This window comes from Thamnophis sirtalis, unplaced genomic scaffold (genome assembly GCF_051295495.1).
Source record: "Thamnophis sirtalis isolate CommonGarterSnake01/CBP01778 unplaced genomic scaffold, rThaSir2_p1.2 scaffold_6, whole genome shotgun sequence".
NCBI lineage: Eukaryota > Metazoa > Chordata > Lepidosauria > Squamata > Natricidae > Thamnophis > Thamnophis sirtalis.
The window spans coordinates 115,867,318-115,882,191 of record NW_028261386.1 but is presented as its reverse complement, the minus strand read 5'-3'; the positions used below and the strand labels follow the sequence as shown (position 1 = coordinate 115,882,191).

The 14,874-nt window shown below is 41.9% G+C and overlaps 1 protein-coding gene across 1 annotated transcript; it reads left to right on the top strand.

Annotated features, from left to right (window-relative positions):
* Positions 1-11,192: 11,192 nt before the first annotated feature.
* PNRC1 (proline rich nuclear receptor coactivator 1) lies at positions 11,193-14,711 on the top strand. The gene is made up of 2 exons (XM_014053794.2): positions 11,193-11,815; positions 13,659-14,711. The coding sequence occupies exons 1-2, from the start codon at positions 11,381-11,383 to the stop codon at positions 14,091-14,093; spliced, it is 870 nt and encodes a 289-aa protein (XP_013909269.2). The 5' UTR covers positions 11,193-11,380; the 3' UTR covers positions 14,094-14,711.
* Positions 14,712-14,874: the final 163 nt, after the last annotated feature.

Here is a 14,874-nt window from a genome sequence, read left to right as displayed (position 1 = left end):
CAGCAGGGTCTTCCAACCATGATGGCCACTTGACCGTCTCTCGTGGACATCTGAACATTGCCTGCTTGTTTGTTAAGCAAAATTTCATGGAAATGTTTAGGCAATTATTTTGCTTAAGTACCCTCCTCCAATAGCACATGTTTCCCCCTTCCTATATTTTGGTTTTTCCTTCCTACTGAGTAGAAGTGTTAGCCACCCATCTTTCAATCTGTAGAAAACTGTATCACCATGAATTTCCTGTTCCAACTCTAAAGCCTATCAACAGTGCATCTGCTCTGACACACTACTGAATAATGCTTGCTTGGTTTTGTTATGCAGGACCTAATAAACGATGTAATTGGTTCTCCTGCCCCTCCTATTCAGCACATCATCAGCTGGTTGTTGTTTAAAAAAAAAACACCAATTTAAGCAATATAGTAACCTCTAACTGCATACAGTCTGTCATTAAGAGATTTCTCCTTCTACCTATACTGTCATAACCTGAGTTTTCTAAAGCCCAGCTTGGAATCATAAAGGCAGTGGGGTCACAAGCATCAGTTTTGTTTAGGTTTCTCTATTTTTTTCCCCACATTTCTAGATTCCCTATTTTCTCTGGGGTAGCAACAGAGGAATTGTTGGCTGCGTCATTCTACTATTTCAGATATGGAGTTAAAACCCATAGAGTGCCCAACCTTTTGGGCACCAGAGACCGGTTTTGTGGTGAAAAGTTTTTCCACAGACTGGAGGAGGGCATGGTTTTGCGTGCTGCCTGTACCCCATGGATGGGGCTTCCCTTTTTTGTGCGGACTGGTTGCTGGTATGCTGTGGATCGGTGTTGATCCACAGACTGGGGATCAGTATGACCTCTGCCATAGGATACTTCCAGCTGATCTGTCCAGCGTTATTATAAAATTCATAGAAAACTACCAGCGAATTCAGCTCTTTCGAGAAACAATAACAGAGTAGTGACATATGGGTCTGACCAAGGAGCAGAGATTAAACAGCCAATTAATGCAAGTCTGACACCATCAGATCATAAAGGGAAAATAATTTTATGGGAAGATATCAGAACAAACAATATTGTTCACAGAGTTACGGTGCTTGAGATGTGCTCTTTAACTTGCACACCAATAAAATAATTTAAAACTATTTACAAAAGAATAGACACAAGACGCAGTTATGGGAAGAAAATTGTTGATTTCAGGTAAAAGAATAGAATAAATATGAGTGCATATAAACTGTGGCAAAAAAAAGTGTCTCAATGCAATCCAACAACATTCACTCCATTAATTTGATCAGTTATTTTTTTTAAAAAAAGACCATTCACATAATGGGGAATCAAATTCTGATTGCCACATTTTGTTGTTACTCAGTGTAACAACAAAACAGTGGAATGGTGCCAATATGGGGAAGAAAAAAACCCAGGGACAATAACATTTGAATTTCCTCCTAGTGAAAGAAGGTTCCACCACAAAACCGCGATGTCCTTATCCGCGCCGACATAAGTGCAGAGGCAAATCCGCGGCGTCCGAAGCGCTAAGAAAAAAACGACCCTACCGCCGCGACAACAGCGCGGTGACAGAAGGGCGTTCTACATGCTTCGTTCTTTGCCTCCAAAGGTAGCCCTCCTCCTCCAGCTGACAGCAGTAGCGGGCACGGGGCAAAGCGGGCTGCCCAGCAGCAGCAGCCCGTGGGAAGGGTCCAGCTCAGCCGCGGGGGGCAGCAGGAAGCGGAGGAGGACGCAGCGGCGGCGGCTGAGGCTCTCCCGGGCCGGCGAAGCAGGCTTGCCCGGCGAAGGCAGGCTGCCCTCTTCTTCCTCAACAACATCTTCTTGGACAGGCGGCCTCCACCGCCGGCACCTCCCCCGGAGGAAGAGGCAGGGCGGGCGGCGGCGGCTGAGGCTCTCCCGGGGCCAGCGAAGCAGGTTGCCTGGTGGCAGCGGCCGCCCATCCAAGGAGATGTTGTTGAGGAAGAAGAGGGCGGCCTGCCTCTGCAGGGCAAGCCCGCTTCGGCGGCCCCGGGAGAGCCTCAGCCGCCGCCACTGCTGTGTCCTCCTCCGCCGCCAGCATCGGCGGCCCTGCTCGGGCCCCCCCGCGGGCTTCCTGCTGTCCCCCGTGGCTGTGCTGGACCCTTCCCGCAGGCTGCTGCCACCGCTGTCAGCTGGAAGAGGAGGGCTACCTTTGGAGGCAAAGAACGAAGCATGTAGAACGCTCTTCTGTCACCGCGCTGTTGTCCCCGCGGTGATGACGCGCGGTGATGACGTCGCGACTTTAGTGACGCGATTTAATCTCCGCTATTTTGCGTAGCGCGGTTTTGTCGTGCCACGGTGAAAGAAAACATGTCATCTAGAAGTTTCACAGTGTCTTGACTGGAGACAGAAACTAGGTCACTTTGATCCAGGATCTTCCTGCCTATTTCTTTTTTTTTTAAAAAAATGTGGCTGGATATGCTCTAAGCAAAGCTAGTTTCAAGTTTCAACAGTGTTCTGAAGCCTTATCACATATTTTCTGTAAAGCCAAGAGAAAATTCCTCCCTCTTTTGCTGACACATGAATGTTGTAACCAACTCCCAGTACTACGTAAATGCCAGTAATCATCCACATGCAATGCAGTGTCACTTCTCATTTATGCTAACGCAGACAGGAAACTCCAGGATGTTAATGTACAATTGCTTCAAATACTTCCCACTCCCTTGTTCAGCAAAAACTTCAACGTTAAAAAAAACCCTGTACAAATAAAATGCCACTGTATTTGACCTCTTACTAATAGTGGATTTTCTTAGACTTTTATAACCTTGCTATGTTCTTGACACAGCATCCTAAATATTTATTTACATATGTATAGGAAACCATAGCATTGAATATGAATATATTGAGAATAACAAAACAGTTATATAGCTATTTTCATCAAGAAAGATGAATTCTGGGTGAGAAAGTAAGATTAAAAGATAAATACAAAACAAAGACTGAGAGATAATGCTGCCTACGTTATTTATTTTGGTTAAAACAAAGTTTTTGTAAGTTTTTGAAACAAGACAAAACTTGTAAAACTATTTGTCAGAAGATCATCAAAAATAGAATAATAGGAGGAGAGGGGAGGGGAGGGGAGGGAAGGAGGGAGGGAGGGAGGGAGGAAGGAAGGAAGGAAGGAAGGAAGGAAGGTGTACATGGGCATTGATATATATGTGCATTGATCGAGATATTGGACTAGGACAACAGTCATGGAAACACATTGGATGACTCTAGCCAGTCACTATTTCTCGCCCTGATTTGAGGTAGCAATTATTTGTAAGCTACCTTGAGTACTGGGGTAAAGTCAGGGTATAAATCTTAAGCTAAATCATATACGATATATGATAATTTATAATCTACCCCCCCCACACCTAAAGTGGTTTCACGTAGTCAGCCATCGAAGAGCTGATTCACAAAGACCACCATAAAAATCAGACTTTCAGGAATTTCAAGCGGGTATGAGAAATGTCATTTATTTGTGTGTCCATTCTATCCTCCTTAGTGAACAGATTTTGAACGTTTTACTGTGAAATTTTCTTATCAGAAAATGGGTCAAAAGAAACATGTAGAGATCCAGAAGTAACTGATGCTTCTCAATCCAATACTTAATTCTCCAATCTCAGTTACTGAACAGAATATATTAAATGGTACCACTTTGTGGTCTCCGAAAGAAAATGTGTACTATTCTTTTCATCCCTAAGTGCTTTACATAGATCTAATTTATGTCAGAGCCCATCAATATTTCATGTACATTTGTCCAGAAAAATATATCCTTAAATCCAAAGAACATTTAGTTCCCTCCCACAAAATAACTAGAGCATTCGTGCGATTCATCAATATTAAAAATGGAAAGACTTTGATTGTTGTTTCAAAGATAGCTACTGTTGAAGAGTATGGGACAAAGCAACATTGAAGAGGGAGTGGTGGAAATCACATCTTTCTATTCCACTTTGAACCACTAATTTTCATTATAAATTCGTATTATCTCCCTTTTGCTATGTGAATGTAGGAAGTTAGAATTTGAATTGATTAACAACAAAGAAAGGTGTAGGCATAGTGTTGCCATTATTGTCCTTTTGTCCACAATGAATAAAAGGAACATTAGCCACACCATGTGTGAGCGTGCGCCCCTGTGTGTGTGTGCCTGTGTCTGTCTGTCCGTGTGTGTTGCTCTCCTGGGAATCATGTGTATTTCACACTCATTACATCACCTCTCTCTGCACATCACATGAGACTGAGTCATCCACGTCCCTGCTTACAATTTTCAAGAGCAAGTCTAGGCAGCAGCTGCTTAATGTTCTCTTATAACAGCCTTTAATTTGTAGCAGACAAACCCTTGATCAGTTTTTTTTTTCCAACTGCTTTTGCTACATAATTGAGGTTTGCTACATGTTTTTGCTTGTCAAATAGTTAAAAACAGCCTCAAAATGCCAACAAAGCCTACCATCTCGTTCGCTCATAAAAAACAACTCTAGATTTTTGAGGAATTTCTTTCTACCAGCAGCATTATAGCCGTACCAAAGATTTGAGTTCTTATTGCTTCGGTCCCAGCTTCGGATTAAAGCTTGTGGCTGCAAAAATTAGCAGTAGGCTATACAGAGACAGATAGACATGTGTTTACTCATGTTGGGGACGCCTGTGGTGGCCCGAGCGCTCTGTCAGCAAAAATGAAGGTCGGAAAGGCTGTGTGTAGCCTTCGCGAGCTGCGTATTCAGCTGTGATGGCCTTCTGCAACCCTCTGCCAGCAAAAATAGAGCTCAGGAAGGCCGCACGCGCCCCTCACAAGCTCCGGTTTTGCTGACAGAGGCACTGCGGGCTGGTCCTTCACTGTTTCCAGGGCAGCCCTGCGGGCCAGATCTAAGCACTCTGTGGGCCAGATCCAGCCCACTGGCCTTGAGTTTGACACCTGTTCTAGAGCAGGAATGTCAAATTCATGTCACAGCAGTGTCACATGATGTATCGGGACTTTTTCCCCCCTTTACTAAACCAAGCATGGACATGGTCAATTATGACGCACCCGGCCCATGGGCCAGGAGTTAGCCAGCCCTGCTCTTGAGGAAACACCTGAATACTAATTTATTATGCTATTATTGTTTCATGAATCTCAGGATAACATTTCACATTTTCAATCTCACAGATGTTACATAATGCACAGTAGACTGGACAACAGCAACTAGCTCTAAAAATCCCCCAGTGAGCTTTAAGGCTGAAATGGGCCATTCTATCGTGTTTCTGGTTCAGTTGCAATGTTCAGTAGTGCATAAAATGCAGAGAAAGTCTGTTGCCATTTTGTCCACCACAAATTTGCCCTTGGCAAGTTAAATATTCAAAACCACTGAAATAGCTATGTCAGCTTTTTTTATAAGTGGCTTTTCTGGCCTGGAAGAGAATAATTGCGAGCTGTTGAGCATAGGAGCAGTGGTGTCTTGAAAATAGGTCACAGCACTTCCAATGGAAAAGGAGAAAGGTTGGCAATACAAATGATTCCAGTTGAGAGAAAGCACTGTATCTGGCAATGAGTCAAACAAGGGGTGATTGTGGAACAAATCAAGATGAAAAAAAAAATGAAAAATTATCATAGTAGTTCATTATATGCTCCCAACAACACAAAGTTGTATACATCTAAGAACACGATTGTTTAACCGTAAGCTTTTCCCTGATTTCTTCCTTTCCAAGGTATTTTCTGGCAAAGCAAAACCCAAAACCTTCACTGGATGATCTGCCACCCCGCTCCCCCTACACGCACCACTACAATATAAGAACATAAAGAACAGCATTATTTTTATACCCTAAGGCAGAAATAACTGCGTGAGCTGCATTATTTCTACCATGAAACAAAGATAAACAAGGATTTTGCCATAAACACAAAAGAACATATTTATTTCAGAACTGAAGCTTAAGTGCTTTGGGCAAGGAAAGTAAAATGAGATTGATGTGTTGGGGAAACTATATTTGTTCTGTGTCATTCTGGCAATTTTGTTAGAAAAAGAATGTTTCCATCTACAGATAATTTATACTAAAATTAAATTTCCTAATTTATCAAATATAGTCATACATTTTATTTATCTTTTGGGGCTTTTCAATTAACTATTTACGAAAACAAGAACTACACAAAATTATAAAATTACAAAAGAGAAATAGCTGAAAAAAGAAATATATACAAGACAGATATTTACAGATTATACATACATTAATAAATTCAAGTCATTAGTCACCACTAGCTGATCTATATTAATCAATTCTGCATAGTACTGAATTGTTGGAGCTGTTTTTTTTTTCTTACGTTGAATAGCAAGTCTTTTGACTATAAGCCTATTTTCTTTCTCCAACTCACATGAGTTAAATTTCAAAAGAAAATAAACATCTGAAAATATTAAATACCAAAAATACATGCAATTGCTTCTTACCAAAATGGAACAAATATATTTAAAATAAAGCATCAATTTCACTGTATCTGCAATAATGCAATGAGAACATTTTTAAAAATATTAATTTTTGCTGAAAGGATGTAACCTAAAGCACTTGAAGTTTTTAACATATCTTTTCTATTTTAAAAAATTGAAGCAAAAAAACCCCATATACACACACTTCGGGGGGGGGGATTACTTTTTATTTTTATTAATAAAATATTATAAAACAAAAATCCCAACAGCGATTGCATAGTTTTTTTTAAAAAAAACCATTAATTTATTTGGATGAAAAAATATATATCTTGATCCATTCTTCACGAACTTTACATTTTCCAGATGTTTTGAATTTCTCAGCACTCTAGCACACATGGCTCTTGATTGTGCTGTGGTTTGGACTTTATTCATCAAGCTGGACAAGCTAAAGCCCTGATGGTAAAGCTATAAACCAGTGCTGTGTATTTCACATGCATGATCAGCAAAGCACCTCTTTTTGAATTATTAGAGCAGCAGTGTTTTTGCAAGGTGCAGATGGCTGCTTTGTAAGCTGCACCTGGCAGTCATAAAAGCAAAACAGTTGCACGCATAGCCTACGGGGATAGCTAGAAACCATTTTCATTCCACATCAGCTTTGCAACAGCGTAACTGCTTTAATTATTGTTTAAAAATGTTTCTGCATGTTATAACACACGTTCAAACGCTCTCCATTGCCAGAGCATAACTCAAAAATAGTACACACATTGAACCACAAGCTAGCCGACCATATTGTATTTTAGTCTGTTGTGCAAACTAAGGTTATATGATTAGTTTATACTAGTTTACTAGGTATGTTGAGTGATTCCAGAAATTTTGTTTTAAGAAATTAGTATATTTGGTAAACACAACTACAAAGAGTCAAAGTACTTTCTAACTATAGGATTAGGATAATGGCCAAGTTAGAGATAATTAATGATATCTGAAAAACATACCAAACAGATTAAAAAAGCATGATTATGAAAGGTTTTATTCTAAACCCTATTAATAACGTTTTCAACTTTCAACGATGTACAATAAAGCCCTAATAAAGTGTTAGCGAATCTTTTCGGGACCAAGTGCTGAAATGGGATCGCATGCATCTGCATGCTGGAAACCAGAAGAGCAGCCGCCCAGTGCGCATGCACGCACTGGGAAGATGTTCTTCCAGGTTATGGCACACATGGACATTGGCCAGCTGGTCTTCCAGTTTCTGGCATGCATGCGTGTGTGACCAGTTGGCCAACACACATGCACACATTGGAAACTGGAAGAGCAGCCACCCAGTGTGCATGCGCACACCGTGAAGATGGTCTGCCAGGTTCTGGCACACGTATGCACACCGGCCACCCGATCTACCGGTTTCTGGTACACAAGTGCGTGCGAAGACCAGGTGGCCAGGGCATATATGGGCCAGAAACTGGAGGAGCAGCCGCCCAGTGCACATGCAAGTACCAGGAAGATGATCTTTCTGTTTCTGCCTCGCGCATGTACACCGGCCACCTGGTCTTCGCACGTAAATGTGCACCAGAAACTGGAAGAGCTGTGTCTGCCGTGCATGTACACTGGGCTGCTGCTCTTCCGGTGCATGAAGACCAGCTGGCCAGAACCAGGAAGAGAAATGGGTGACGGCTCAGGTGCCCAGAGAGATGGTTCTGAGTGCCACTTCCAGCAGGCGTGCCATAGGTTCGCCATCACAGCCCTAATAGAATAGTAAAACAGCTGTTTCCAAATTAGCAACTACTGTATATTGAATTTCTGCAGTAAACTTACAGTACCATGCTTCTGTTTTATAGCATTTAAGCTTAAGATTTGAAAAGTAACAAAATTTACTATAATTTACCATGTAACTGACCGTACAAAAGCTTGTACAATGGAGATTTGATCCATAAGATGCCACAAACCTCTGACATTTTTAGAGAATAATAGTATCTTGATTATTAAAAAATTAGTTCCTTTGCACATTCATCCTATGGTATTTAAAAAAAATCAATGGGATATATACTAACATAGAAGATTGCTACATAAATGCATTTCTTTAGTATCATAGATTTCAACTGGAAAATTGATGACATTCTCAAACAGAAGAGCTGAACTTCTGAATCTAATGACTACAGTGCAGTTATACATCTTATATTCAGATAGGCGAAACTTTTTATTAATATTACTCTTTTTAAATGGGAATACTATGGAATAGATTTTTGATTTCAGCAATAAAACCCAAGAACACATTTTGTTAATGTTTTAAATGGTAAACATCAGCAATATAGATTATTTATTTTGTTAATAGTTTTACAGGTCAACAATTAATGCTTCATACATTACTGGTACCTGAGAGCAAATGCTAGATCAGAAGAGATTACTAGAGAGATGAAGCCACTTCTAACATTCACAACATTATCAAGGTAATTATAGGCAGAATCAAAAAAGTAATATTTGACCTTTACATTTCATCTTCCTATAGAAATCAAGGCACTTTATATCAGGTCTGTACAGAAATTAGAAAAGAATCTGTAATACATTTTAACATGATGAACAATGACTTGCAGGTTCTTAATAAATCTTTATTGCTTTTTAAAGTATTTTCCCATTTTAAAGTGACTAAATCAAGAAAACCTGAAGAATAATATTACTATATACATGACAAGATTTATGCTCGAATTTCATGACAAGATTTATAATTTCATTCCATCTCTAGTAATAAAATTAAATTCCCAAACTAAATATATATTAAGAAGCACTTCCTCCTTAACTCTCCTGCCTGGTGGGCTTTGTGATTCTACTGAAAAACTAAGTAGATCTCAAAAGCCAACCAATGCTCACCAACATGCTGCATACAACATATTCAAACACTGACTAGCCATCAGCCTGCTTAGTTTCAGTATACACACAAATCATGTTTTATGCCATATCATGGGATTTGTATATAGTGACTTTCTGCAACGTCATTCAGTCAGTTCATAAATGAGGGCAAATTGTAGCCCTGGAAATTCCCAGATCAGTTTTACTTTGCATTCTCAATATTACATCATTGCCCTCCAGGAATTTTAGTCTAAGTAATGTGGCTTGGGTTTTTGTGAATATTGAAACTAGATGTTGCTTCACCTTAATATTTCCAGTATTTTCAAATTTAAACCAATATAAGCCTATAAAACAATATAAAATTATGTGGAAATTTAGATGAATACTAATCTTTAGTTTAAAATAAATGCTAATATTGCTCATATAAATAATTCTTCGTGAAACAGTTTAGATATTAACATTGTCCATTGTGTTACATTTACCTCAATGAGTCTATAAATTATCTAGTTAAGAAAGTCATGTATGCTTACATAAACAGTTGCAAATAAGAAGCATGTTTTATTCAGTTTGCAGTTCGACTTACATTTATTCAGGAATTAAATTCTATTGTGTGGCAATTCAAGCCTAAAATCTTGCATGATCTCTTATTTTCACAAACAATTATTTCTGAATAAAAATATATGGAGCAGATTACATAAAATTTATTATCAAGACTAAATGTTTAGGAGGTTTTTACAGAAACCTTTATGTGCAAGGGACTATGGGTTCGTCTTTACTGGCATTGTTGCAAGAGGGGGGAGCAGAGTCTGAGGAAGAACTGGTTGTTTATTAAACGGACAAACCAGTTTCATCCAGTTTCTCAGAGCTGGTTAACCGTTAGCTTTGCAAGGATCCTGAGATTTACCGAGTAGCGGGTTCTGAAGAAATATCTATTAAGAGACAGGCATTCTTGGCTGGAGACAAGTCTCAAGGTCCGAGAGGCCAGCAGGAAAAGCAGCCCAGAAGATTTATTTGCAGAGGCCTTCCAATCTGTCCAGCGCACTCTTCATGTCCCGGATGGATTTGGCCAGGGCCGGTACCGGCTGCAGCTCCACATCCAGCTCCTCACAGCGGGCCATGAGCGTGTACATGGAGCGGATGCTTGTGTCTACGGCGTCTCCCAGGTTCTCCACTCCATCTCGGTAGGTCTGGATGCAGCCCACGCTGAGAGTCGTCAGAGCCTGCAGGGCGCCTTGCACGTTTCGCAGCAGGTCCTCTACTTGCGTCGCCACCCGGACGGCCAGACTTGCCAAGTCCTGCAGCGCCTTGGGATCGATAGTTGGGATTTGGCAGGCGGGACCCCTCCAAGGGCTCAGCCAGACCTGCTGATTATCTAAGCCGGTAGCCACGAAGCGGGGAGGACTCTCCTCCTGATGCACGGCACCATCGCGTTCCTCTAGCAGCCCCGCAGCCTCCGGGCCTCGCGGCACCAACATTACTGCAGCCGCCGCCTCCTCTGCCATTGCCGGCCGCCGGAGTTCGTTCGGACCTCCCGCTCTGCAGGCGACCACTTCTCACTCTCCTCCCCCTCCTCCTTCCGGATTTACTGTCACACAAATAAGAGAGGCGGGCTAAGCGCCGTTCGGTCCTCCTGATTGGACGCCGCCGCCCAACAGGCGCAATCCTAGGCTTGTTTACTCAGAACTCTACCGAATTGAGAGGGAGGGTCTGTCGCTAGACAAAGGACACTCCCCGCCCACCACGACGAGCCCCTACGGCCCACAGAAAACTTTAAATGACTCTTACAAGGGGGGGGGAGCCCCCAGCGCCCCACCTCCCTGCAAGCTTTACGCCTGCCCGGATTGGTGGCGCGGATGCCGTAAAGGAGTGAGTTCTCTGCTGATTGGGCAATAGGGACGGGAGGCAGAAGCTCCCGCTACGGCTCTGTTCTGATTGGCGGCCAACCGGAAGAGGGCGGTCCTTCTTGAAGTAACAACAGTAGGGCGTTAGGGTTTCTCGCTTCACTCCCCCGCCATGTTCTCCTGAGAGAGGATCTGCTCGCTTCGACCAGCGCAGCCTCGGCTCCGACCGAGGCTGAGCAGTCCCATCCCTCCATCCCCGGTTTTTTTGCCCACCCCTCCTTGTTCCTCTCTGCTCCTGCGCTGCTGCGCATATATTCTAAGCTTTCACTATGGTGACTACCACAGCGCCTTCGCCCTTTCTAGCCCGGGTGTCAACCGGTACCGAGGACCGTCGTTCATCTCCTACGTCCCTTTTTCAACGACTCCTGCGGGCAGACTACAACAGCGAAAGCCCCCAACCCGGCTGCTGTCCGGGACTAGGACCAAACGGTAGCGCAAGACCGTCGCTGAAGAGAGTCAGGCGACGAAGAGGGAAGATCCGTTCTGCTCCCTGCGGCTTCTTACACTGCCGCTGCTACCAGCAACTTCAACAACACCGCGCCGGCTTGGGACGAAGGAACGCCGCGCAAGGGACGCGCAACCGCTGCGAAGTCCCCGCCGCTTCGTCAGACTCTGGATTAGAAACGGGACGTTCCAGCGAGGAAGCTCTGGCGCCTTCGCCGAGAACCACCCCGGTCGTTACAAACAAGCCCTTCAGGAAAGAGGTGAGGCGAACCACAGGGCCGAAAAGCAGCTTCTTTCTCTAAGAGGGAGGAAGGGAGGGAGGAGCCGCACGGAGTCCGCTCCGGGCTGGGCGGGCGGGGCCGAGTTTCCGTTACATAGCCTGCGCGTGAAGGCAGCCGCCGCAGGGAGATTCCACGGGCGCGGATAGGTAGAAAGCCGCGCGCCAATCGGCTTCGAGCCTGCGCCCAGCAACAGACTCAGATCTGAGGCGACGCGGCGGCCAAGACCGTTGCCCAATGGGCGACGGGGGAAGGCGGGCCGCCTCCGTGGCGGAGAAAAGGCTGATTTGGTTTCGCTTCGCAGTGCCCGCCGTGGGGGCGGGGAGCGGATGGCCGCTCCCTCTGCTTGTTTACCGAAAAGGATAACGGGGGGAGGGGGGATTGCTGTTACCTGCCAATTTGATCTGTTCGATTTGAGCGTCTCTTAAATCTTGTATTACCGTATATATTTTAAATCGGATGTCGTACGAGTATGCCTTATTTTAATTGTGATGCTTCCGATAGGAATAAACCAGCAAACCTGCCGGTGAAGTGACTTTGACTTGGAAGACGTAGTTAGAGAAGGGTCCTTGTGGCTTATGCTTCATCCTGGCAGGCAACTTGTCTTCAAACGTTTTTAAGCTCGACCCCTACCCCCCGCCCCCAACCCCGCTCCCAGTATCTTCCAGACCTTAGGGACTGCCTATGGAAAATCCACTCATTTTCGTATTTTTTCCTCTCCCGAGATCTTTGTCGCGTATGCAATGTAGTATAATCGGATGGTTCATAGAGGTGGTCCTCAATTTATGACAATTGAGCCCAAAATGTATGTTGCTAAGCAAGACATTTGTTAAGTGAGTTTTATGACTTTTCTTGCAGCCCTTCTTCAGTGAACCATTGCAGCTGTTCAATTAGTAACACCATTATGTGGCTGTTGTCAAAGGTCGCCAACGGGGATCAGATAACTCTGTGACACCGCAACCGTCATAAATATGAGTCAATTGCCAAGAGACTGAATTTTGACCATGGGAGTGCTGCAGTAGTCTAATGAAAAATGGTTGTGTGCCTTCAGTGCTGTTAACTTTGAATTGTCACTAAATGAACTGTTGTAAATTGAGGACTACTTGCACCTTAGTTTTAACTGGCACTGTTACTGGCACTTAGGGACATTATTTCTTTTAAAATATATTCTATGAATTACACATTTTAGTAGGAAACAGTATTATAGATATGAAATCCTCAGATCCCTAGTCAGATCCTCAGAACTGTAATCGGTCATTTCAATGGGAACCTTTGACTAGTTAGAGGAAAATTACATTATTCTGTTAATCTACAGTTTTAAAGTAACTTAATTGAATATACAAGATACAACCGTGGTCTGATTGGCTATAAAGATTCTCATACATCATCGTTCCTCAGCCATTTAGACAGTAACCTCTATTTTTTTGGCCTTAAAAACAAACTCTTTAAATTAGTTGGATTGAAGCATAACCTGTATAGGATTAGTGTTACGATCGCTAGAATTCTGCTTATTTCCGTTTTAATTTTTAATTATGATTTTTAGACAAGTGCTATCTCAAAACTATTGTCTCTAAAGTGAGACAGGTCCTGACATCTAGTTTACAAACTGAAGGCAAGCCAGGAAATGAAGGAAAAGGATAAAACAATTTGACAACAATTGTGAAGTGCAAACAGGCAATTTATAGCTAGGTGAGCCTAACTTTTATTTTTATATGGAACTATAAGATAACGTAATAGAATAAAGGATTAACTGATGTGTATTTAATATTAAGACATTAGAAATTATTGTCAGAGATATTTATGAGATTATCTTCTATCTTTGCAGTTATTCAAAAACAGGATGGGAAAATCTGAGAAGATTCCGCTGCCTTACAATCAGCCTATTCACAATATGCATCTATCTGACCAATCAAAGACTAACAGACAGAGAAGTAAATGTAACATACCACTAAATAAATTCCCATCTACAAAAAAGTGTGAAAATACATTTTGGCAAGAATCGTTATCATCTGAACTCATTAAAAGGCAGGAGAAAAAGCCTTTGAAAAATACAGAAAATTTTAAAGCAAAGAAATCTATTTTTGTGACAGAAGCTAACCAAAAAGAAAATTATGCTGGGGCAAAATTTAGTGATCCTCCTTCTCCCAGTGTCCTTCCAAAGCCTCCCAGTCACTGGGTTGGGAGCACTGTTGAATTTTCTGACAAAAACAGGAAGATGATGGCAGTCCATTTAAAGACACTCTTAAAAGTTCAAGCATAGCTTCTGGATACCGACAAAGAACATGCCAGCAATCTGAATCCAGCCTTGTTACATTTTGATGTTCAAAGGACTGACTAGTCTTAAAAAAGAAACTTGTACTCTAATTTTTTATGGATATGTAAATAATGTATATCATGTAATGTGTATATTGATATTTTGAGGTACATTTTAGTTTTGTTATGAAAGGATGTATTTTACACTGCCCATGCGGTAGATGGCTTTTGTACATAATAATGGACATCTTTTTAAAGTGTGTTTGACACATGGAAAGATCTGTCAACATTTGCACAAGGTATTGAGATTTTTCAAAGGAAAAAATCTTATTAATTTTCAAATCGAAATGTGAAAACATTACTGTTGCACTACTGAAAATTTTTACAGTCCGTGGCACACAATGTTTTATTGAAAAATAAGCTCTCAGAAAGATGTGAATTTGTTTGAAAACAATATATGAAGTTAAATTCGATTACACCATACAAGCTTCCATACAAACTTTGGGATTTAATTGACACCTGAAATCTAGCACTTAATTATCTAACTTAGGTAATAGTGCTATCTGCCAGAAATGATTGGCTAGTTTTAAAAATAAATAAATAAAATAATTTGGCCTCCCCCTTACTTGGTGGTTGTTTTTAATGTGTTTTCTGTCTAGCTGAATCTTGGAAAGCAATTTCAAATGCTAAGCATTTTTGTGTTGTCAGTGATACAGGTTACATTTTCTAAATGCTACAATTATTAGAAACCTAATGTATTTTACAATACAGTATTTCTTTTTATGATT